At 42.8% G+C, this 25,443-nt stretch overlaps 2 protein-coding genes across 4 annotated transcripts in view; one reads left to right on the forward strand and one right to left on the reverse strand.

Annotated features, from left to right (window-relative positions):
- The window catches only part of LOC116401391 (angiomotin-like), a 33,200-nt gene extending 10,373 nt beyond the window's left edge, over positions 1-22,827 (reverse strand). Inside the window, exons 1-2 of one of the 2 annotated variants that reach the window (XM_031879752.1) lie at positions 22,352-22,827; positions 21,938-22,093 (exon numbers count right to left, since the gene is read on the reverse strand). In XM_031879752.1, the coding sequence (XP_031735612.1) occupies positions 21,938-22,093; positions 22,352-22,550 (355 nt within the window). In that variant the 5' untranslated portion in view covers positions 22,551-22,827. Of the gene's footprint in view, positions 1-21,937; positions 22,193-22,351 lie in introns of both variants that reach the window. The other variant, XM_031879751.1, reaches the window with a different exon arrangement.
- On the forward strand, positions 72-8,458 carry LOC116401390 (uncharacterized). Of its 2 annotated transcripts, XM_031879748.1 has the most exons (7): positions 72-169; positions 316-419; positions 509-778; positions 882-975; positions 1,324-1,391; positions 1,524-1,763; positions 1,890-8,458. In XM_031879748.1, the coding sequence occupies exon 7, from the start codon at positions 5,164-5,166 to the stop codon at positions 6,223-6,225; it is 1,062 nt and encodes a 353-aa protein (XP_031735608.1). In that variant the 5' UTR covers positions 72-169; positions 316-419; positions 509-778; positions 882-975; positions 1,324-1,391; positions 1,524-1,763; positions 1,890-5,163; the 3' UTR covers positions 6,226-8,458. The 2 variants fall into 2 exon arrangements, with proteins under 2 accessions (XP_031735608.1, XP_031735610.1); XM_031879750.1 differs by lacking the exon at positions 1,890-8,458 and having other exon boundaries at positions 1,524-1,828.
- Positions 22,828-25,443: the final 2,616 nt, after the last annotated feature.

The raw sequence follows: 25,443 nt of genomic DNA on the forward strand, positions 1-25,443 counted from the left end.
TTTTGTAACACTGAACAGCAACATCTTGTGATGTCATGGCTAATCAATGAACTAATATACTTTCAGATGCCTCGTGGACGATCTTACCGCCGATCTCAGGCAGCCAAGAGGATTGCAGAGATGCGTCGTCCCTTGGAAATGAACCCTCAAAGACCCTCTGTTTCTTCTGGTATGTTGGCAACTGCTTTAATTGCTGTTCTATGTGTAAGCTGTATTTTCTTTTTACATGTCTGGAATGTGCACTGTTGTGTTTAAATGGATTATGTAGTATGATGTTTCATAGTGTTTATTTTGTTTTCCTTGTCTATTCAATAGTTGATGGAACGGGATTTCGCAATCCAGCGAAGAAGTGGCCAACTTACACCTTGACCGGGAAGCAGCACAAGATGGTCTTTCTAGATCACTCTCCAGACAATAAGGTATATTTGTGCTGACAAATTATCAAGAAAGTTGTTGATTTCTGTAAGATTATTTGTTTGTCATTCTAAAAATGTCATTTTGTGCTTAGTTTGTCCTTCTTGTAGGCGACTCACATCTGCGAGGCATTGCAGATGGTTTTGTGGAGATGCCAGCAGTATTTTCTTATGGTGTGATGTCTACGCCGGGGGCCGCTGCAAAGGACTTGCGGACTGAGGTGCTGAATGCTGTGTTGGATCGTACTCCTGATGTTGTCTGTGTTTTGGCCCCATCCAACAACCTCACTTCTAGTCGAACCGTCATCGAGGCTGGTGAAGAGTTCGCCCTGCTCCTTGGTAGTGTTTGCGAGAAATGGGATGAGGTAAGATATATTTTCTACCAGAAATGATGTTGGTGTAGAAGTTGTGAGGTTGGGTATAGTGTTTGGATAAAATAACTTATGAACATCTATTGTTTATTTTTAGGTGGTGGTGGTGGATTTTCCTCCAGGGCTTAACGTACCGGTGGATGTGCAGGAGCACCTGCGAAATCAGTACCGTCTTAAGGCTGCATCTGCAGGTGTGTTTCATGAAATGTCACTTATGAAAAGTTACATGTTTACCAGTTAATATATGCCATGCCATTTTGATTTTCTATAATTTATTTTGTTTATTTGATTTGCATAAATCACGATTCATATATACACATTAACAAAATGAACTTCCATTACAATCATATTGTGTTAGTAAATGGAATCAATGTAAAGGCAATGTCTTCCTAAAAGTCATGATGGTAGAAATATCAGAAAAGAGATCACATCTGTGCACTGCATAATTGTTTTGTCTACATCTTGTTTTCTGTCAAAAAAGACTGTTGAAAATCATTTAGGCCTTTTTAGTAAATCTGGCTTTTTCTTCTCACGTTAAGGTGTCCGGTACTAGTCTGTTGCTGAGCAGTTTTCTATGAACGACCTTCAGCTGTGGTACAAAGACAGCGTAAGTAAAATAGGTTGACATGTGCAGAAGTGTGATGTATTGTTGTTTATAGATTATAGCAATCAATGTATGGCAGATTTATATTGATTTGTAGGTTATGTGTTAAGTCATTTCTCTATTATTGCTTTGTAGGTGCATTTGAGTGACTCTGACGGGATGCCCATCTTGGCAAAGGCGTTCTTTTCTGCTGCACATGACCACCTGCTGAGCAAGGTGCTGGATCCTGTTTCTACCAAGAAGCCAGATGTTTCTCCAAAGACATCGCCTCCTGCTCGCAGGATCTCGCCGAAGGTGGTCGTGAAGGGAGAGGTCCGCCGCGTGCCACGCCGACCAGGCCCTTCTGAGTGGACATTTGTTGGATGTGGCAAGAAGGTAAATGATTGCAGACTGTAATTTTGTAGCTGATTGTGCAGACACGTGTATAGCGTTAACATGGTAGCATGTAATGGTCAAAGGAGACACGTGTGTTTAATGTAAGGAATGCTATTGTCATTACAGAGACATCATTTGGGGAAACCAGAGCAGTCTTGCAGTGCACCCAAAAGGAGGCTTGTTCATCAGCAGGTTTGTCAGGTTTCATTTATTTGCTGAAAAACACGGAAATATTTATGATCATAATTGTATGGATAGCGTTTGTGTAGCAGGGTGTCCATAACATTTTTTCTGCTGTATATTTCAGGTTGTCAAAGAATGTTCTGTAATTAAATGTTGCGTTTAAAAACACTGATGCACCAGTGTCTACAGCTGTTGGTGCGTTAGGCACTCCGTGTAAAAATCACAAAATTGTGGCTGATGGTAACTGTTTCTTTAGAGCAGTCTCCCAAGCTGTGAGTGGCTCAGAAAGGCACCACGGACAAGTGAGGTTTGCTGTTGTTAGGCATTTACAAAGCAATGCAATGACATATAAGAATATGTTAAGAGATGCATATTCGTCAGTGGCAGAGTACATAAGTACTTTAAAGATGCATAAGCTTGGTAGTTGGGCAACTGAGGTTGAAATTCAAGCGGCAGCCAATGTTTTAGGTGTCAATATTTTCACATATGTTCAAGACAGATGGTTAGAATATAGTTGCAGGAATAACTGTTTCTCAAACCAGGGGATCCACTTGGAGAACTGCAATAATAACCATTATGAGACAGTTCTATGTGTCAATCAGCCTCAGTTGCAGAGCTGTTATGGCTTCTGCAAAAGGTTAACTTCTGCAAGCTACAATTTGAGGCAACGTAGTAAAGTGAAAGACGATAGAACACATCAACAACAGCATAGTAACGTGCAGAATGAAACATCCTCCTACTTGAAGAGGAAACAGAAATTACAAAAGAAAATGAAATATCACAACAATGAGTTGCATAGAGAGAAAATGAAGGGAATAAGTATAGGGAAATACGAGACAGATGAATTACATAGAGAGAAAGTGAAGGCATTTAGTAAAAGTAAGTACTGTGAAAATGAATTTCACAAGCAAAATGTAAAAGCCATGAGTACAAAGAAGTATAGCAATCCAGAGCATAAGAAGCTTGTTATAGCAGGTAACAAATTAAGGATGAAAATTCAGAGCAGTTTGATTTTGTGATGGAGCAGTTTTTGGAAAAAGTTAAAAATGGGCCAGATTTTGTGTTGTTTGTCATAGATTGTTGTTTAAACATCAGGTTGTACATTGTAAAATAGATGATTATAAAAACAGTACAGCAATTGCAGATGCATGTATAAGTGAAAAATATTTACACAAATGTAATAAGGATTGCGTAATGCCATGTCAATGGTTGGGTACAGCAAGAGGTCAGCTGTGGATTTGTTGCACTTGTCATTTTAAGATTAATAGAGGTGAAATGCCACCTGAATGTGCAATAAACAATTTGGCAGTTCATCCCATTCCGGCACAGTTGGAGTGTTTGAATAGCTTAGAACAACATTTGATTGCTTTGAATATACCATTTATGAAAATGTTGGCATTACCTAAAGGTGGTCAAAGTGGAGTACGTGGACCAGTGACATGTGTTCCAGCAAATATTGTGCAGACTAATAATTTACTTCCACGTTCTGACATGGAAGGATCTTTGTTGGCTGTTAAATTGAAGCGTAAACTAACATAAAAGGGGCATTATGAATATCAATTTGTTAACACTATGTGCATAAAGCAAGTGTTGCAATATTTAAAACAGACAACTGTACATTATAAAGATGTAGAGTTTAATGAAGCTTGGCTAAATGGGTTTAGTAGGGAACAAGATGAAGAGGTTTTAGGAAAGGAGAGTGAAACAAATGTAGAGAGTGGTGAAGCATCTACAGATGTTGGTGAAGATAAGCATTTGCATGATAGGCAGCAACATTGTATGTTTCAGGACACGTGTCTCATGCCTCTTGACATTGGTCAGGAAGTGCTTGATCAATATGTTGATGATGTTTTGAATGTGGCACCAGCAGAAGGGAGTAATCCTGTGAAATTGCTTTCTGATCATGAAAACGAAGCCAAATGCTTCCCACTGTTTCCACAGGGATGGTCCACATACCATGCTAGTAGACAGTATCGCTTGACATTGTCGCGTTATTTTAATAACAGGATTTTACATGTTGATGGTAGATTTTCACAAAATGTTGAGTACATCTTTTTTGCTCAGTACATGTCTGAGGTTGAACAAGTTGTGTCAAACGTATCCATAGCATTACGGAAAGGACAAGGAGGTAGTAAAGGTTAAAAGGTTAGCAATGATGTGTTGAACAATGAAGAGTCCTTAAAGAAGTTGTTGGAATTTGATAATGGCTATCGTTTTCTTAAACCTATTAGAGGTACCCCATCTTTTTGGCAGGGAGCACAGCGTGACTTGTTGGCTTGTGTTCGTCAGCTTGGTGTCCCTACATGGTTCTGTTCGTTTTCTTCTGCTGATATGCATTGGAAAAATCTTCTGTATAGTATTTTGAAACAGGAAGGTAGAACGCAGACAGTTGAGGATTTAGAATGGGCAGACAGATGTGACCTTTTACGTCGCAATCCCGTCACTGCAGCGAGTGTTTGATTTTCGCTGGCATTGTTTTTTTGAAGGCGGTACTCATGTCTCCATCTCATCCAATTGGGAAAATAAAGGACTACTTTTATAGGGTGGAATTCCAGCAACGTGGTTCACCACATGTCCACTGTCTATTTTGGATTGAGAATGCCCCATTAATTGATAAAAACACAGATGCTGAGGTAATTGAATTTGTTGATAAATACTTAACATGTGAATTACCATCACAAGATGAGCCCTTAAAAGACACTGTGACGTCTGTGCAACAGCATTCCAAGCAGCATTCAAAAACGTGTAAAAAGAATAAAACTGTTTGCCATTTCGGTTTTCCCAGGCCGGCATCAGCTCGAACATTTATATGTCGTGAAGACGATAAGAAAATGTGCACGTGTAAGGTAGATGACACCAATAGGACGGCACATTGTGAATGCAAGAATGAGGAGCAGGAAAAAACTGAGAAAATGAAGAGTATGCATCTAAAATTCTGACAGCAGTTAAGGAGGCTCTTTCAGATGAGCATGCTAGTTTTGCTTCTGTGGAAGAGTTGTTCAGACATTTAGGTATTAATCAAACTATCTTTGAGAAGGCATATAAGCGGTTCTGTAGGAAAACGCATGTTGTGTTAAAAAGGCAGGCCAATGAGGTTTGGATTAATCAATATAGCAAACCACTGTTAAAATGTTGGAATGCTAATATTGACATACAATATGTTGTTGATGCATGTGTAGTGTACATCATTTGTTATATTTCAAAGTCAGAAAAAGAGATGGGACTGTTGTTGGGGAATGCACAAAGGGAAGCAGCTAAGGAAGGAAATGCTAGTGCAAAAGATGCATTGAAGAACTTAGGGCGTGTGTATTTACACAACAGAGATGTGTGTGCTCAAGAGGCTGTATATAGGTTAACAAACATGCATCCGAAGGAATGTTCAAGGAAAGTTGTTTTTGTGCCAGTAGGGGATAATGTTGTTAAAATGAGTTTGCCTTTACGTGTTTTAAAACAAAAGGCAGCATCAGGTAATCTTACCACAGAAGACATGTGGATGCCGAGTGGTGTTGATAGATACAAGAATAGGCCAAACGATGGTAGTTTTAATGACATGTGTATTGTAACATTTGCATCAGAGTATCGTGTTCTGTCTAAAAACGAGAAGTCTGCAAATCGGATTAAACTAAACAATGATTTAGGTTTTGTTTTGAAAAGAACACGTTCACAACCTGCAGTTATGCGTTATGTGCACTTTTCAGAGACAAAAAACCCTGAACTTTTCTATCAGAGTATTCTGCAATTGTTTATGCTGTATCGTAAAGATGTGCAGCTCAAACCACCAGGTTTTGAGACGTATCAGCAGTTTTACAGTGGTGGTAGTGTGAGATTAGCTGATGGATTGCTACATTCGGTGAAGTCAGTTGTTGATTTGAATAGAAGTAAATTCGAACATGATGCAGATGAGTTGGATACTATCCAAAATGCAGCTGATAATGATGGTGTTTTAGAAGATGCCTGGTGTGAGCTGTGCCCAGAGCAAGAATTAGAGCATTTAGAGTGCAACCAGCTAGGCAGAGATGAGGAACAGGTACTGGATGAGCAGATAGAAAATATTCCTGATTTAGGAGTGAGTAGGGAGCAAGTTGCACATTTAGAAAAGAGAAATAACATCATGTGCAGGAGTGATGGTCTGGCATTACTTCGATCTCTTAATGAGCCACAGATGTGTATTTTCTATGAGATTAGAAATTGGTGTTTACAAAAGGTAATGGGGGGGGGGAGCCAGACCCATTACGTGTTTTCATTACAGGTGGTGCAGGGACAGGTAAAAGCCATTTAATAAAGGCTATTCAGTACGAGGCAATGAGGTTGTTGTCAACAATCTGTCGTCATCCTGATGACATTTGTGTTTTATTAACTGCTCCTACAGGGATAGCTGCATATAATTTACATGCAGCTACTATTCACAGCACATTTAGCATTGGGAAAGATGTACGCTTACCTTACACACCGTTGGGTGAAGAAAAGCTTAATTCTCTATGTGCTAAATATAGTGGCTTGCAGATTTTGATCATTGATGAACTCTCCATGGTTGATCATAAACTGTTAGCTTATATCCATGGAAGACTGCGACAGATTAAACAATCTGGTGATTCCCCATTTGGAAATGTTAGTGTGCTTGCTGTTGGAGATTTTTTCCAGTTGCCTCCAGTGAAGGGCAAACCCTGGTTTGTGGTCTAGCCTATTTAAAGTGGTGGAATTAAAAAGTATTGTTCGACAAAAAGATCATGTATTTGCCGAGTTGCTAAACCGACTAAGAATACGTTCAAAAGGGACCCCAATGCAAGACAATGACATTGAGATATTAAAGCGTTGTGAAACAGGTGAAGTTAGCTCAGCTTTACACATATTTCCTACAAATAGGCAAGTAAATGAGCATAATGTTGTGCAGCTTCTTAACACGTGTCCTGAACATGTACAGATAAATGCGCAGGACTTTGTAAATGGTCAGAAAACAGGCAAGCTTGAGTTGATGAAAGGACATCATGCCAAAGCATATGATACATGTTTGGCTGAAACACTGCTTTTGGGCGTAGATGCCCGTGTAATGTTGTGTAAGAATGTAAACTTAATGGATGGTCTGGTTAATGGGGTATGTGGCACCGTAACTCATATAGTGTATGGCAATGACAATAATACGTTTCCTCAAACTGTGTATGTCAAATTTGACGACAAAGAAGTTGGTGCACAGAGGACACGCTGTGGTAATGCGTCAGCAGTTGCAGTGGGTTCTACTGGTATTGAACCAGAAGAGGAAAGGGTAACTAAGAAAGGTGGATTGCGGCGTCAGTTCGCACTTAAACTTGCTTGGGCTTGTACAGTGCATAAAGTGCAAGGCCTTACTGTTGATAGTGCTGTAGTTTGTCTTAAAAAATATTTTCTGCAGGACAGGCATATGTGGCATTGAGTCGTGTCAGAAGTTTGTCCGGGTTGGTAATTCAAGATTTTGAAGATAAAACCATATATTGTAAGGACAACATTAAGGCTGCAATTCAGAGTATGGACCCATTCTTGATGAAAAATCCAATGAGCCACGTTTTGAATACACATACTTTTACTGTGTTTTTGATGAATGTGCAGAATTTGACTCGGCATGTATCAGATTTGGCATTGTGTACACAGCATTTGCGGCTTAACTGTATTGCTGTTACAGAAACATGGTTACCTGCTGATTCCTCATATCACTCTGTCAACATCAATGGTTATACATTTGATAGTTCTCCCTGAAGTTCGTCTTACAGCAGCAGCAACCCCGCATTGGTTGATTTGCAAGGCCAACAACATGGTGGTGTTGGCATGTATAGTGCATGCAGTTTGAAATTTAACATACTGAAAGTACCAGATGTAAATTTAGACTGTTTAGTGTACAACTGTCTACCTTACAACATACTTATAGCAGTTATTTACAGGCCACCATCTTATCCCATGGCTTTGTTTAAAGAATATCTAGGGAAGTTACTTGATTGGCTAGATCCAAGAAGTAACACAATTGCTGTTATGGGAGATTTTAATGATGACATTCGTAAATCATTAACAATCTGCAAATTTATTACAGACAAAGGTTATGTTCAGCTTGTCAAAACACCCACAACAGAGAGAGGCACATTAATTGATCATGTGTATGTTAAAACAACACTATCAAGTAGAATCAATAGTGTTACCAACATACTTTAGCGATCATGAGGGGATTGTATATTCTTTTCAATGTACAACTGATGACTTATAACAGCTGCAAGTTCAGCTGACTTGGCAACAGAGGTGAAGAGGTTTCTCGTAACCATAATTGGAAGCCACAAGCGGCTGAACTGGGAAAGCTGCAGTCATACAATTTAGACAGGGGTGTGGTTTAGATTTAAAAAAATCAAGGCATAGTTCAAAGATTTGTGTATTTGGATCATGTTTTATTTTATTTTGTGCATGTTTCCTATAGAAATGAGTAGTTGTATGTTTGCTGTGTTCTTTCCCCTCTGCTCTTCTCCCTGTACACAAACAGCTGCACCTCCAGTCACCAGTCTGTCAAGCTCCTGAAGTTTGCGGATGACACCACCCTCATTGGACTCATCTCTGGTGGGGATGAGTCCGCCTACAGGTGGGAGACTGACCATCTGGTGACCTGTTTGAACAACTTAGAGCTCAACGCTCTAAAGACAGTGGAGATGGTTGTGGATTTCAGGAAGAACGTAGCCCCACCTGCCCCTATTACCCTGTGTGACTCCCCCGTCGACGCTGTGGAGTCCTTCCGTTTCCTGGGCTCCATCATAACCCAGGACCTCAAGTGGCTAAGAAGGCCCAGCAGAGGATGTACTTCCTGAGGCAGCTGAAGAATTTCAACCTGCCAAAGACAATGATGGTGCACTTCTACACAGCCATCATTGAGTCCATCCTCTGCTCCTCCATCACAGTCTGGTACGCTGCAGCCACTGCCAAGGACAAGGACAGACTGCAGCGCATCATTCGCTCTGCCGCGAGGGTGATCGGCTGCAATCTGCCGTCCCTCCAGGACCTGTTCGCTTCAAGGACCCTGAAGCGAGCAATAAAGATTGTAGCCGACCCCTCTCACCCTGGACACAAACTATTCATGCCCCTTCCATCTAACAGGAGGCTGAGGTCCATCAGGACCAAGACCTCACGCCACATGAACAGTTTCTTCTTGTCGGCAGTCAGGCTCATTAACAGAGCCCGGGTCCCCCACTGACTCTGTCATCCCAAGGACAATTCCTTACCCTCCCTACTACTCCCCTGCACATAACTTCATATTTTAATACACTTGTCACTTTCACATTGCATTTGCATTACACTTGTTTAAAGTACTGTTATCTGTTTGTCTGTGCACTTTATTTTAAATTCTTCTATATGCTATTGTAAATTTGAATGTTTCTATTTCTTGCCCTGTTGATTGTTTCGAATGTTATGCACCATGACAAATTCCTTGTATGTGAAACATACATTGGTAATAAACGGTTCTGATTCAGATGTTTTTTAATGTAATGAATAAAATGCATAGTTCGAAGGTGGGTGTGGTATTGTTTTTTTCAAATCATTTGTGTCGAGTGTCTATTTTACACATGTTTGGAATTTTGTATGTTCTTTAATGTTTTGTTGAATGTAATAAATGAAAATATTCACTCAATAATTGTCTGTTTCATTTGCCAATGTTTTCTAAAAATAGTGCTTATTGCTTCCTACATTCAGTAATAACCTTCACATAGATATAATAGAACACATTAATTCCAATTCACATGGACATAAAATATCCATATACTTTCATGCATCTGTATAAATGTCTATCTTGTCAATAATATACATTTTCTGATGTTCAAGGCAGTATGACAGAAATAATATGAAAAATGATTTAGTACTTGAGAAAATAAAATTGGAAAATAAATGTCCCTTCCTGCGTCCACTAGAGAACACCGTAATTATGCACTATGTTGGCAACTGTAGCAAATGGATAGGCATTTCAAGCAAAAATACTATTCAATTTTCACTGGGAACTATTCAATCATTATTCAGCATTGATCCCCCACCACAGCAATTCCGAGCATGAGAGAGACGGTGGAGAAAAATAGTGTGTAGAGCTGGCACATTTTTCAATCAAACTTGATGATTTAAAGGTTTATTTCAAAACAATGTATAGAACAGTGGAAATAACACTTTTGGTGAGTTGTCATTTTTCTGTTTTCTACAGTGTGTTTAACAATGCTTCACAGCTGGTACACATGTCCAAGCAGAAACCAGTCGGCGTTCAATTCCACTGCATGGAGGAGTGACATATAATTTAGTGTTTCCACTATGTGGCACCAAAGAACACGCGCAAACATGCATCATGTTGCTCTACATCAAGTATAGACCATCAGATTCAGTTTGTCACATAACGCTGTCTTCCTGTTGCCAGTAGGTGGCGCTATGACTGAGTGAAAATTGGCTTGTAGACCTTCTCAAGCCATGACTGTTATCAAATATGGCAAGTTTGGGACATATTTGAGCAAGTCCAGTGGAGTTATATCAGCTTGTTGTTTAATGGCGAATCACCTACAATGGCCGCCACGTCACGGCTACGCCATTCTATCAAACGTAAAGCTTTGAGTAACTCTGAATTGCAAAGGTCTTTAGATTATACTGACCAAATTTGAAAAGGATCTGACAAAGTCTCTAGGAGGAGTTCGTTAAAGTATAGCGACTAGAAATCATGGGAATATTCACACAAAAATCAAAATGGCCGACTTCCTGTTCATTTTAGAGCATTATCCCAAGACACTTTTTTTTTAAGTCTTCATGTGATACATGTGCCTACCAAATTTCATACATGTAGGTCAAACGTAGTGCTGGGGCTGCGATTTTGAATATTTGTAGGGGGCGCTATCGAGGCAATTTGAAAGGGTCAAGCCAAAAAGCCATATGAAATATTTATTTCCATCACCTATGATACCTGTGCAAAGTTCCAAGGCTTGTTGAGCATCCTAAGTCACAGAAAAATAAGCTTTATTTTTCATGGCGAATGACGCGTTGCCACGGCAACAGCGTTTAACGACAACTCACAATATTCATGATGAAGCATTATCAATGTCTTACGGCTTAGCTTACCAAATTTGAGACTGATCTGTGCAACTTCCCAGTCGGAGTACATCAAAGTATGTCATTTACTTTTGCCAGTAGGTGGCGCTATGACTTTGTGAAAATGTTGCCATGGAAATGTGCTCAGGCCTGGACCAGCATCATGCATAACAATTGTGGGGCAGATTGAATAAAGTACCTTGGAGTTACAACAACTTCCTCTTTCATGGTGAACAGCACGAAATGTGCGTGACATGGGCGCCATATAAAACGAAGGTCGTTCAATGTCAGTAGACCATTTTAGTAACTTCATCATTAATGTCTTTAGATCATCTTGACCAAATTTGAAGTTGATCGTATAAATTCTGTGAGAGGAGTTCGTTAAAGTACAATGCCTGAAAACGATGACAAATGCCTAAAAATGCAAATAAATGGGAGTATTACTGCATCGCCCCCTAGTGGTTGTATGGAATGAAAATTTGAGGGCATGTTACAGGACACAATGTGAACATATGCTACAGATTTCGTGATGATAGGCCATATGGTTTTGAAGTTATATATATTGCTGTAGAAGGCCACGCCCTATGAAGTTCATTGGTCCATATATTCTTAATACAATGACATATCAATTAGCTTTTAGTAACTTTTGATTATATAGATCCAATAATGATCCACAGCAACTTTGGTACCAATCAGACCCAGCGTGTAGGAGGAGTTTGCCAAAATGTGTTTTTCACAAAATTCAAAATGGCGGAAAATTTTGGTAGGCGGAGCTTAGGTTTCTGATTGGCTTTTTTGTAGAGTAGGCGGAGCTGGACATGTGTCAAATTTCAAGTAAATCAGACATACTGGATGAGAGGCGGCGCAAGGCGTTGCCGGTCAGAATGCTAGGGGGCGCTAGCGAGCAATTTTGTCATGCTCGAGCATTAGACCCATAAAATATCAAATTTTCCCGCAGTCCTGATATGCTCACCAAATATTGGGGTGTTGGGGACATGATAAAGCCCCCAAAAAGGCGTTTCATTCGAGAGAATAATAATAATAATAATAATAATAATAATTCCTACAGTTTCAATAGGGACCTCCCGGCCTGACGTTGTCGGTGCTCGGACCCTAATAATAATAATAATCGAATAACAATAGGTCCTCCGCTCCGACTATGTCGGTGCTCGGGCCCTAATAAACATTAGAATAACAATAGGTCCTCCGCTCCGACTACGTCGGTGCTCGGGCCCTAATAAACATTAGAATAACAATAGGTCCTCCGCTCCGACTACGTCGGTGCTCGGGCCCTAATAAGAAAAAACATTCGAAAAACAATAGGTCCTCGCGGCCCGACGTTGTCGGCGCTCGGGCCCTAATAACATATTGCATACATACATTACATACACAGACTGTCGCCAGTCTACATACCTGCACACACAGTACCTACAGTACATGCAAAAGACTGCCACCAGCCAACAAATAAATTTCACACTGCCCGTTGTACAACGCACCAGTAGTGTATAGTTAAGATAATAAAAAATAAAAATAATTAAAGCTGCAAGCAGCATTGATCGGGCCCTCGCAACTTCACGCACGTCGAGGGGACTGGCAGGACTCTGGATGACGCGACCATGCATTTCTGTGACCATCATACACAGCGCCTGGAAATTGCAAAAACGACACTAGAAATTCATACAAAATTCAAAATGGCTGACTTCCGGTTGGGTTTAGAGCATAGACCCCTGAGACCTTTTTTTAAGTCTACATGTGATACATCTGCTTACCAAATTGTTTACATCTAGGTCAGGGCCGGCAGCCTCTCTGTTTAGCCTCTCTCCCGGGGGTTCCCAACTGGCGCACCGGATCCGGACCCAGGAACTAAAAACCGATAGATAATTCGGAATTATACATATTGGGCAGCGAGTTTAAACTTTAACCGGCGCGTCTTATTCAGCCATTACGGCACTTGTTCGGCGGTGCAGGAAACACACCGACCAATGCATTGTAAATCACATCACGTGATGCAGCTCAGCCAATCAAATATGGGTATTCTGACAAGTTTCCTGACTCGAGCGAGGTTTACACACACCGTGACACACGGGGCTGAGACGAGGAAATAGAAAGAAGAGCAGGGAAATTGCGCTAATCGAAGTAGTTATCTCACATGACTCTCTCCAAAAAGAGAAACGTGTTCAGAGAGAATATAATTTATAAGCAAGAATGAACAGAATCTTATATGTTAATTATTCCCACAGGCAGTTAAATCCTCTACCCCTGTCAAGCGCTTTTCCCTGCAGGTGGTTAATCATGATTTTCAGACCCCCGCCCTCTGTAAACTATCAATGGATATATCCAAAAAAAGAAAAGTCACAGAGGAAAATAGAGAGTTTGACTCTGCGTGGACGTCTTCATTTGCTTTCACTGCCAACGATGCTGGCTTACCTGTATGCTTCCAGAACAAGCACACAGCATTTGCTGAAAAGTGTCACGCTGGAGATGAGCGAAAAAGAGCGATTTCTCAGCTGCTGCAGCAAACTCTCCTCTCCATAAGAGTTTGATATTGTTATATCAGGTAAAATTGCAAATAAATGTCAAGAATTGTCTTTATTATTGTTCTATATTTTCATAAATACAACAAACTATAGTTTTTATATATATAATATAACTATATATACAACTTTATAAGCTGTGATATCAAATAGCTTTTGCGGCTCCAGACGAATTTTATTTGGTGGAAAATAGGGCAAAATGGCTCTTTGGATAGAAAAGGTTGCCGACCCCTGATCTAGGTGAAACGTACTGCGAGGGCTGCATCGGCGAAATATTGTAGGGGGAGCTATCGAGCCGACTTGCCACTCGGAGGCATTAAAATCACATTAAATAACTACATTCAGGATTTTAAATGTTTGACAAGTTTGGTTATGTTTTGAGCAATTTTAGCCCCTCAAAAACACCTTCGTTTTTCATGGCGAAGAATGCGACGCCACGGCAACAGCTTTTCACGAAACAAGCTTTGAGTAACTTTTCATCACAAAGGTTCTATATTTTCATAAATACTTTCATAAATATTCTATACTTTCATAAATAATTTGGTCAGATTGTACTGACCAAATTTGAAGTTGATTCGATTATTTCCCTAGGAGGAGTTCGTTAAAGTACAGCGCATGGAAATGACAAAAACGACACTAGAAATTCATAAAAAATTAAAATTAACTGACTTCCGGTTGGGTTTAGAGCATGGTCCCAAGAGACTTTCTGTTTCTTACATGTGCCTACCAAATTTTGTAAATCTATGTGAAACGTACAGCGAGGGCTGCTTCGTCGAAATTTTGTTGGGGGCGCTATTGAGCCGATTTGCCACTCTGGACCAATAAAATCATATTATATAACTAAATTCTGGGCTTGTAATCTGTGTGCCAAGTTTGCTTATGTTTCAAGCATTTTTAGGCCTTCAAAATTACCTTCGTTTTTCACGGCGACGAAACATCAAAAGCTTCATGAACTGGCATTATGAACTTCTTATATTTGTGGAGAACTAATTTGATGTTGATCTGATTTACCTACGAAGAGAAACAAGCCAAAGTATAAAGACTTTAACTGACTGTTACCAGTAGGTGGCGCTATGACTATGATTCAAAATTGGCCTGCAAATGTCTTCAGGACTGGAGTCTAATCAAACATGTGAAATCTGGTAAAGATCTGATGATGTGGAGTCAAGTTACATCAGTTTATTTCTTCATGGAGAAGGATCGAAATTTGCAGAGCCGCCACGTCGCCGCCCTTCAACAACTTCTTACAATCTTCACAATGAAGCATTATCAAGGTCTTACGACTTTTCTGACAGAATTTGAGAGGGATCTGATTAATCTGTGAGGAGCAGGATGTCAAAGTACACAACTAACAACTTCCGGTTGCCACTAGGTGGTGCTATCTCTATGATTCTAAATTGTCTTATAGATGTGTTCCGGGTCAAGATGTTATGACATATGAGAAATTTCAAATCTCTGGGAGGAGTTCGTTAAAGTATGATGCCTTGAAATGGTCAAAAAACATCAGAAAATTCAAAATGGCCAACTTCCTGTTTGAAAATATTGTACATTGTACTTTACACCGCTCATTTCCTCTGCACAGAGTATTTAAGCACAACACTGAAGCACACAGCGGAAGAAGCCCATCCATCTACATCAGTCCCTCCAGAGGGCCAGGTCGCATACTCTGATTGTGAATCTTTAATCTGATTTTAATATGGCCAATAAGTACCCTATTAGGGTAATGAGACCAGTACCAAGGCTATGAATCGATCCTTTTCAAGACGAGCCACGATTAAATATCTGTCAAACTGCATGCGGGAGTCAGATATACGGCGTTCAGAAGAAGGTGTTTTAGTGTAAGTTAGGCTGCTGCTTCCAGTCTGCTGTTGGCCCCACTTAGATGCGTTTAGAGAAGGGCAGTTGACTGCGTCCTGCCTTAAGTCGTCCCACGCCATACTGACGTCGGCCGTCAAGCTCCCCCCGCGCCAGAGATATCTCCTTGCAATGTTTTTTCCCCCTAACTTCATGATTAACCCAGGCACATCCATCCTGGCATCCTTTCATGTTCTGTTACTTCTACATTACCTTGCAGACGCTTTTATCCAGTGGACTAGTAGAGCCGGAGCCGGGGATTGAGCCGCCGACCCTCTGATTGAAAGACGGCCCTGCTATCCACTTAGCCACAGTCGCCGACCTTCCAGCTTCTACCTTCCAGTTCCACCCACCTCGGCCAACTTCGGCTAACTCCTCCCACCTCTACTGGCTACCCCAGCTGCACAGACCGCTCCAACAACAGAACAAGTAGGTATATGGCACAGCTAAGGGAGCAGCTCGGGGTTGGTTTTCTTGCTAGGGACGCGACAGTCGCTTCTTCCTGCCAATGCCCCCCCCCCCCCCCCTTCCTCCACCCCTACCCCCATTAGCGTTGCCATCCCATCTTAAACGCGCCTCATTTCCACAGCTCCGCCAGCAGACAATTCCAGCGTTCTCTGACTTATTTCCCCCCCCCCACCAGTTTCACTTTTAGCCACAGCTAACCCTATCCTCGGACAATTCTGAAGTTGTCGGTCCTTTGCCTTCCAACAACCCTAGGAGGAGATCTATGCTATCTGATGCGAGAATCAGAGCTCACTGGAGCAGATTAACCATGGTGACTGTCACACACCTTCTCCAGCCACCTCACCTAGTAAATCTTCACCACCTGCACATAGGATTGTGTAAATGATCGAAGTGTGTAAATAAAGTCTGTGACAGCTCTCGTACAATCACTCCATATCTTGCATTGACCATATATGGCATGTAGAGGGCGGGATGTGAGGCTGAACCAGCTGTGCACATGTACAGGTGGATTTGGGATTTATAAAAGGAAATTGAGAAGAGGCAGGCGTACGTACGGTTTTATAAATCTGAATATGTTTTGGTGTACGTGCATTTCCTTCTTTGAACGTACACAAACATTTAGTGTGGATCCTACGCACTGTTTTATAAATGACCCTTTAGGTGATGCTGCTGTTTCATGCAGAAAGTACCGTCTAACTCATGCACAAAGTGTCTGATGGTCACAGAAGTTGATGACCAACGTCCTACCAGTACCCTCAACATGAGCAATAGTGAAAGGGCTCAATCATCGCTGCTTGCATCTTTAATTCTAATATGTTTGACCTGATTTATTACAGCATCAACCCTGCATTCCTGGGTTGCCAGTCCATACAGTCTACTCACCCTGGTACTCCGTTACCTCTGTCCGTACGTTTCCGTTCTTACGATCCGATCAATCGAGTGTGGCGGAACACTCAGTCGACTTCCGCGGAACACTCAGTCGACTTCCGCATTCTTGCCACCAAGCCCGGGTGGAATGAGACGGCGCTCAGGGGAGTTTTCCTGCACGGACTATCTGAATCCATAAAGGATGAACTGGCCACCCGTGGTGAAGTCGATTCATTGGATGAGGTAATCGAGCTCACGATCAGACTTGATAATTGCATGCGTAGGAGGCGACGTGAGAGGAACTACAGATCCCAAGGGGCATCGCCTGCGACGTCATCCTCTTCAAGCTTCTGCTCCCGTACTCCGGCGCCAGCCTATCGGGTTCAAGCTCCAAGTCCGTCCCCCTCTTTCACCTCGGAGGTGGAGCCAATGCAGCTCGGCCGCGCTCACCTTTCACCGCAGGAGAGAGAAAGGCGGATCAGAGCGGGCGAGTGCCTGTACTGTGGCTGCCCGGGACATTCGATTCCCTCCTGTCCACTTCGGCCAAAAGGGGTGCTCGCCAGTAATGGTGGGGTTACTGGCGAGCGGACCCGGGCACTCTCTCAGCTCCCTACCAAGACTATTGTTGCCTGCACCTCTCTCTCTGCACTCCTCTCGCTGACAGCATTGGTGGACTCTGGAGCGGAGCAAAATTTTGTGGACACAGAATTAGTAGCCAGAGCCCATATTCCCTTAGAGACGCTAGAATGCCCACTAATGGTCAATGCCCTGGATGGCAGCTCCCTGGCTAGAATCACCCACCGGACCCAGCCGCTTCGGCACATCCTGTCCGGAAATCACAGAGAGAGACTTCAGTTTTATGCGCTTCCTTCTCCTAAAACCCCCTTAGTGCTGGACCACCCTTGGCTTACCACTCATAACCCTCAGACTGACTGGACGGCGGGGAAGATTCCCGCATGAAGCCCATTCTGTAATGCAAACTGCCTAGGATCTGCGTTGCCCCTTGGAGGTTCCTCTGGGGGTTTACCGGTTGCTCCGCCAGATCTCGCCTCCATACCCACTGCCTACCATGACATCGGGGAGGTGTTTAGCAAAGCTTGGGCTCTCTCCTTACCACCTCACCGACCCTACGACTATGCTATTGACCTCCAACCAGGCGCTTCGTTCCCGTCCAGTCGTTTATATAACCTGTCCAGACCAGAGAATGGAGGAGTACATCTCAGAATCTCTAAAGGCCGGAATCATTCGTCCATCCTCGTCACCACTCGGAGCCGGATTCTTCTTCGTCTCTAAATAGGATAAAAGCCTCCGGCCCTGCATCGACTATTGGGGCCTGAACAGCATCACCACTTGGAACAAATACCCCCTGGCTCTGATTAACTCAGCGTTTGAACCCCTCTCAGCAGCCACGATCTTCACTAAGCTCGAACCTCTGCAATGCATATCACCTGGTGCGGATCCAAGCAGAGGACGAGTGAAAAACGGCGTTCAACACCCCCCTCGATCAATTTGAGTACTTGGTCATGCCCTTTGGACTCACCAAAATGTGGTAAATGACGTACTTCGGGACTTTCTGAACCGTTTTGTGTTTGTTTATTTAGATGACATCCTCATCTACTCAGCGGACCTTCAGGAGCACCAGCACCTTGTCCGGATAGTCTTCCAGCGCCTACTGGAGAACAAACTGTTAAGACTGAAAAATGCGAGTTCCATGTGATCTGAGTTCAGTTCCTGGGGGTCATTATCGAGAGGGGTCACGTTAGGACATATCCGGAAAAGATCAAGGCTGTGACTGAATGGCCGACCCCCTCCTCTCGGAAACAGCTTCAACAATTCCTGGGGTTTGCCAACTTCTACCGCTGATTCATCCGGAACTACAGCAAGGTAGCAGCCCCCCTCACTAGACTCACGTCCTTTAAAACCACGTTTGTATGGACACCAGACACCAGCCAGGCATTCCAACTCCTCAAGGAGTGGTTCTTCTCTGCCCCCATCCTGACTCAGCCCGATGGTTCTTTGTCGAAGTAGGTGTGGGAGCCATCCTGTTACAATGTTTGGACTCTGACTGTAAGCTCCGCCCTTGTGATTACTACTCTCTCCGGTTGACCCCGGCGGAGAGAAATTATGAAGTCGGAAACAGAGAATTGCTGGTAATCAAACTGGCTCTCGAGGAATGGAGACACTGGCTGGAGGGGGCCGTTTATCCATTTGTGGTCTGGACGGACCATAAAAACCTGGAGTACATCCAGACCGCCAAGAGGTTAAACTCTCACCAGGCTTGGTGGTCCCTGTTCTTCAGGCAGTTCAACTTTTCCATCTCCTACCGTCCAGGCCACAAGAATACCAAACCAAGCCAGTTCTCCCCCGAGGGTCACGCCTCCAATCCAAACACCATCCTCCCAGCGACGTGTGTGGCAGCCTTTCTCACCTGGGAAATGGAATCAGTGGTATGGGATGCTCTCCAGACCCCGCCAGACCCCTCTTTGTTCCCCTGTTTGCACGCTCCCAGGTGCTCCAGTGGGCGCACATCTCCCTGTTCTCCTGTCACCCTGGCGTCAGACGTACCATTAACCTGCTTCGGAGGACCTTTTGGTGGAAATCGCTGGAAGTGGACACTAGAGCATTTTCCTCGCCTGCTCAACCTGTGCCCGAAATAAGACTTCACACCAACCTCCCGCTGGCTTGCTGCAACCCCTTCCAGTCCCTGGTTTCATATCGCCCTGGTCTGCCGCCCTCTCAAAGGAACACGGTCATCGTTATGGTGATCGACTACTTCTCCAAGCCGGCTCGCTTCATCGCTCTGCCCAAGCTTCCCTCAGCTCACATTATGGTCAGCCAGGTGTTCCGTCTACATGGGGTCTCAGTGGACATCGTTTCAGACTGCGGCCCACAATTCATATCCCAGGTCTGGAGATCCTTCGGCCGGGCCCTCAGCGCGACCATCAGTTTGTCCTCTGGCTTCCACCCCCAATCTAACGGGGCAGACAGAGCGACTTATCCAGGACCTGGAGGCCTCCCTCTGCTGCGTGGCAGCATCAAACCCTTCCACCTCGAGTACTCATCTGTCCTGGGTGGAATATGCTCACAACTCCCATACCTCATCTGCTACCAGTCACACTCAATTCGAGGTCTCCCTGGGGTACCAGCCGCCTCTGTTCCCTGCCCAGGCGGCGGAGATAGCCGTTCCCTCAGTTCAGCTCCACCTCTGAACGGCGGAACAAAATAAACGCCTGGTGGATCGCCGCCGCACCCTGCTCCACATTACCAAGTTGGTCAAAGGGTCTGGCTCTCCTCCAAGGATATCCCGTTAGGGACCAAATTCCAGAAGATGTCCCCCCGGTTCATTGGCCCGTTTGAGATCCAGGCCATTATCAACCCTTCCTCGGTCCATCTGAAACTCCCCTCGTCCATGAGGATCCACCCAACATTTCATGTTGTCACAAATCAAACCAGTGTCCATCAGTGCCCTATTGGGTCCTGTCCTGAACTTCCGTTACATTTGCTAAATATTGAGGTAGGACGAAGTGTAGAGCTGGGCACTCTGAGCAACATTGTTAGTTCCCTGGCATGAGTGCAATTTGGATTCGTCTAAATGCTTAGGTAGTTACTGTTGTCTTGTGGACTGACTGTTTTCAATCGTTGTATTTAGCAGTATTTTACTTTAATATACAGCTTTTATAAGAAGTTTTTATTTTATATGCTAAGTACAAGTTTCAATTAGACAGTATGATGGTATTTGTCAAAGTGAACTCTTGCATGTAGAGACTAAGCTTGAAATGCTTTTACACTTATGTGATTGAGTGACAGTGTGACAATTATTTATTTATTGTTTTAACGGTGGGGATGTTACGACTGTATATGTTCCCTGTGCTGTTGTCCCTTTTCCTTCTCTAGTAGCTCTGTCCAGGTGTACTGCATTGCTCAACTTGTGTAACTGTCCCAGGAATGAAGTGCTTAAAAGATCCTGTGCCAGCATCAGAACGGAGATGCCTCTGGTATGGGGACTGTTGGTCTTGCTGTCTCTCAGTTTAGGATTTTGTATTGTCTTGTTAGTATGGTTTATGTGAATGATTGTTTTAAAATGTGTCCTCTGTAGTTGATTTGGGTCAGTGGTGGAGTGTTGTTTGCCCCAAAAGGCTGCCTAAGGGTCGGTGTAACACACAACATCAAAAGACAGAACATTCTTTGTCTTTGGGTTGGGCAAAACAAGATATTTGGACATTTTATAGACTACCTTTAATTGAGATTATAACCAACACATTGATTGATACAGAAAATTATTTAGCTTCTACTATTGAGGATGCATTGTGAGACTCTTCTGAGAACACTTTGGTGAAAACACTAAGGGGCAAATTTCCTAAAAGATTGTGTGGCTTTTACAGCGGCTAAACCTGCACAAATAAGACAAAAATAAACTATGTAATTCTCAAAGCACCTACAAAGGGTGAAATGCACCCCTAACTGCACTGCCAGTGCGCCTGTGCTATCTGCACATATTTACATTAGGTAATATGCAGACATTTGGAGCAAAATTGTCCCTTTTCTATGCAAATGAGCCTGATTGCAAAAACAGTCCAACTCCCAAAGATCAGCGCTAATAGCCACACGCAGTTAAAGTAAAATTATTAGCTTCTTCAGACCGTTGTTGGTGACTGAATCTTATTTATAAGCGATTTATAATGCTTCAAATCATGCCATCTTTTACAGTGTGAAGGTGTGCGTTTGATAACAATCTTCGTTTGATTAAATCCCAAATATAGTTTCTCTCAGTCACGTATGAATTCCTTACCGGACGTTTTGAGGAATACACGTCCTCGGTTGGGACCTGTAGCTTGCGGTCTTAACATTTCATTAATCTTTATCTCTTTGCCATTGTTCCTCCTACTGTTTTTGGCGCCAAGGCAACATTTATACTTTGCCACATGGATAACTGCAATCAGATGCAAAAAAAGGCAAATTGCACTTAGTAGTAGTGTTTTCACTGCAATATCATTAGTGCACTATCATTTGTGAATGGTATCTTGTGAAGGGCGCAGATATCAGTTGCAAGTGATGTACAAGATGCTGCAATCAATTCTTTGTGAATTCGCCTTTGAATTTTTTCCTGATTACCACAAGATATCACTGCCCAACTGAGACATAGTGTGAGTGTGATCAGAGCCTTTGACATTCATCAGCTCATACCGATATGTCTGACAGACAGTGTGAGCTAACCTGCTATGCGGTCCGGGATGTAGACTGGGCTGGGACTGAACAGGCGAGCAGGCAGCGTCATGCTCTGCAGGCCTGGAGTGCTGGGCTTGCTGGTGTCCTGACTCTGTCCCTTTTCGGTCTGCGTGCAGCTGTCCCTGCTACCGGTCTTCGAGTGACCTGCGGTCATGGGGGTGGAAGGAAGCACTGGTGAGGGAGATGATGAGATTGACCCGGTCCTGAGAGACTCTGTGCGAAACTCGTAACCCAGCAGACCCCCTGGAGGAACATGAGAAGAGAGCAATCTTTACTTACAAGCACCGTAGCTACAAGTGACTGACTATCCTCAATCCTCACTCATAGTAACGTTCAGCTGCTGTTCTTAAAAGTGTTACATGGGGTAAATACTTTGTAATGACCGTTGGTTCTGTTTCTTACCCAGGCTGCCCTTCCAGCTGGTGTCCTTGCGTTCTTCGGTGATGGGGGAGCTACTGAGGCCCAGGCTGTGAGAGAGCACTCCTGAACCACCAGAGCCAGTGTTGGAAATGGACATCAGGGACTTGGTGGGCCTCATGGCAGATTGCGCATCTAACTTGATGGGCTCCTTCCTGGAGCGCTGGTGAAGCACCTTGATCATAGCGTCTTTCTCTATGATCTGAGCATGGAGATTCTTTATCCTGAATTAGGCAGAAAAAGAGGGAGGACCATAATGAAACCAAAGTCACTACAAGTTCCACAGACAAGGAAACCCTGAGAGCTATGCAAGTGCGTTTACACCACTAGTTCTTCAATTGATCCAGACTAAGTAAACATGAAGTCAGATGGACTGACTAGGTAACTAATTTGAACAGTTTTTATGATGTCATCCTGCATCATCAGAGCTACATGTACACAGTTGGAAAGTCCAGAGACCAACAACAGTTCTTGCAGCTCATTCCAGCTCTTGTTTAGTTTATCTCCTCTGGTGTCACAAAGAGCTAACAAAGAAATTATAGGTTATGAGCATGATACATCCAGACTGCAACGGGACGTCATTTGTCATCCATAACAGTCAGACAAAAACTAGGATTAAAACCAGCATTGTGCACTGTAATATTACAGTGATCCCTAAATTTGAAATTTTAATGAAAAAAAAAAAAGTCTACCCTCCAGTCATCATCACAGTCTTGTTCCTCCTCATCATCTTCATCACCACCACCACCAGTGTCTGGACTCCAGGGGCATTAGGCCTTATCTGACCTCAGCATCCCTACCCTCGGTTATATTACTTCAGGATGGAGTCCGATCACCAAAGACTTTGCACTATTCAATTCTTATGCATGTGTGACGCCCACCAATGTGTTGTCACATGTGTGTTAATGTATTTTGTTTTCATGTACAGCCAACATGTTTTTATAGTGAGCACACTTGTATATTCTAGCAATAGTTTTATAAATGACTGACATTCCATCCTGTAGCCAGGGTGGCGCTTTACTTTGCTTTAGGTAGGCGTTACGACAGGAGAGTGATTTACGACCATAACATTGTGATGCCGTTTTCCTCATTGTGCTGAGCGAGGCTAAACAAACAGGAGTGAAGTTGCCCTGTCTAATTTATTTCTCCTGTTTGCAGTTGGGTGAGGAAGTAATCTAAGTTAAATGAGTCTTGCTAAATGAACATATTGATTTAGTAGCTAAGTAACCAGGAAATGGCTTTCTGTAAAGATATATAATGTGTTTGTAAGTAAGTAGCTTGATTTTCCGGTGTTCGTAAAGATGGCAAATAGAATAGAATCAAATAGATTTGTTTTGCATATGGTAAATAAATCTGATTCTGCCAAGTGAGGCTAAACGAACAGGAGTGAAGTTGCCCTGTCAAATTTATTTGTCCTGTTTGCAGAAACTATCATCTGTCTATTTGGTACCAGTTGGTACCTGTAATACATGTAAAATAAATCATTCTAATGAAGTCTCTCCTGATTGAAATGAGAAAGACCCATAGAATAGTTATGTTGTGTATCCATGGTTTGCCAGGATTGGTGGAGATTCAGTAAATAAACAGCTAATTGAAGAGAATACAAATGTTGTGTTTGCTCACTTCAGGATCACTTAATAATTGAGATCAAACCAGAACAATGACTCACAACTCATGTAGAAAACATACACATTTGGGCAGTAAAGGCTTGCTAATCAAATGCCGTCTGGGAGCAACTTTCTGCCCCCTACTGTCTTGACCCCTTGATCTTGTCATATGTCAATTGTGTGTTGTTCCTGCAGGTGCTTCTTGCCTTTTGTTAGGGTTCTAACTAGTGCTGGGCAACGATTACAATTTTTAATCGCGATTAATCGCATTGTTATGGCAAAGTTCAATAATGAATTCAAAAGTAGTGTATTGCGCACTTTTATTTCAAAAGTACTACTATATGAACAAAAGGTCAATAACATTTGGTTTGTAAACACTTTAAACACATCAGGTTGTTGTTAGCAGCAGTATTCTCTTTACACAGCAGCAGTTCTATCTCTTCACTATCTGTGCTCAGTGTGCTGACTGTATGTGAAACAGGAATAAAATGTTTCAGCACGTTTCAGCAAAAATGTCTGTATTCATGACAGACAGCATGTGAATGCAGCTCTACTGTTCATCAATATAATGCTGTAACTCCGAGGCGATGATGGTTACCCAGCGATCAAAAAATAAAGACACTTTACCCACAATTTAGGTGTATTTTCCCTTTAACTCACGAGATGCAGCATGTTTTATACTTAATGTGAATATAATTCATACTTTGTTGGCATCTTATTCTGAAAACCGGATGTTCCTCTGAAGAAACCGGGTGTTGTCTCACGTTAATCTTTCTGCTAACTCTAGTCCTTTGCTCACTCCCAATCTGTGCCGTTTAAATGCGTTTACCGTGAATTTCAGCATATAGGTGCACTAAAGTGTAAGTGTCTGCTGAGTTGACCAGGGAGATCTGAGTGTCTGCTGACTTTACCGCAGCGATGTCCAGTAGTCTCCAGGGAGAGCAACAGCTGGTTCAGCCCACGGCTTTTCTGTTTATTTCTGTCCCCCCCCCTCTAACAGAAGCGGAAGTCGCCTTTTCGCTACAGCAACCCTGAAGGGACATATCATCTCCAATACAAAACGATAAACATGAGACAATCTGTTACAATAATAATAAATAAATAAAATGCGTTAACGCGCGATAACATAATTGTCAGCGTTAATCAATTAATGCGTTAACGCGATAATAACGCGTTAACTTGCCCAGCACTAGTTCTAACCCTATAGGCTGGTTTGTTATTCGGGCCCGAGCATCGATGTAGTCAGAGCATAGGACCTATTGTTCTTCAAATGTTTATTATTCTTATTAGGGCCCGAGCACCGACGTAGTCGGAGCGGAGGACCTACTGTTCTTCTAATGTTTATTATTAATATTATCGTACATGTTTCGTTGCAAAAAGGAGGTGCTTGGTATACTGGTAAGTTCTTGAAATTTGGCGTGGCGAAAAATGCAGTCTGATTGGGGTGTCCACCTGCGGTATGACATATGG

Source organism: Anarrhichthys ocellatus, unplaced genomic scaffold (assembly GCF_004355925.1).
Source record: "Anarrhichthys ocellatus isolate YVR2014 unplaced genomic scaffold, GSC_Weel_1.0 scaffold414, whole genome shotgun sequence".
Taxonomy (NCBI): domain Eukaryota; kingdom Metazoa; phylum Chordata; class Actinopteri; order Perciformes; family Anarhichadidae; genus Anarrhichthys; species Anarrhichthys ocellatus.

Excerpts from the sequence above, each read along its gene's own strand:
- LOC116401390 (XM_031879748.1), top strand. The coding sequence starts at position 5,164 with ATGGGACTGTTGTTGGGGAATGCACAAAGGGAAGCAGCTAAGGAAGGA.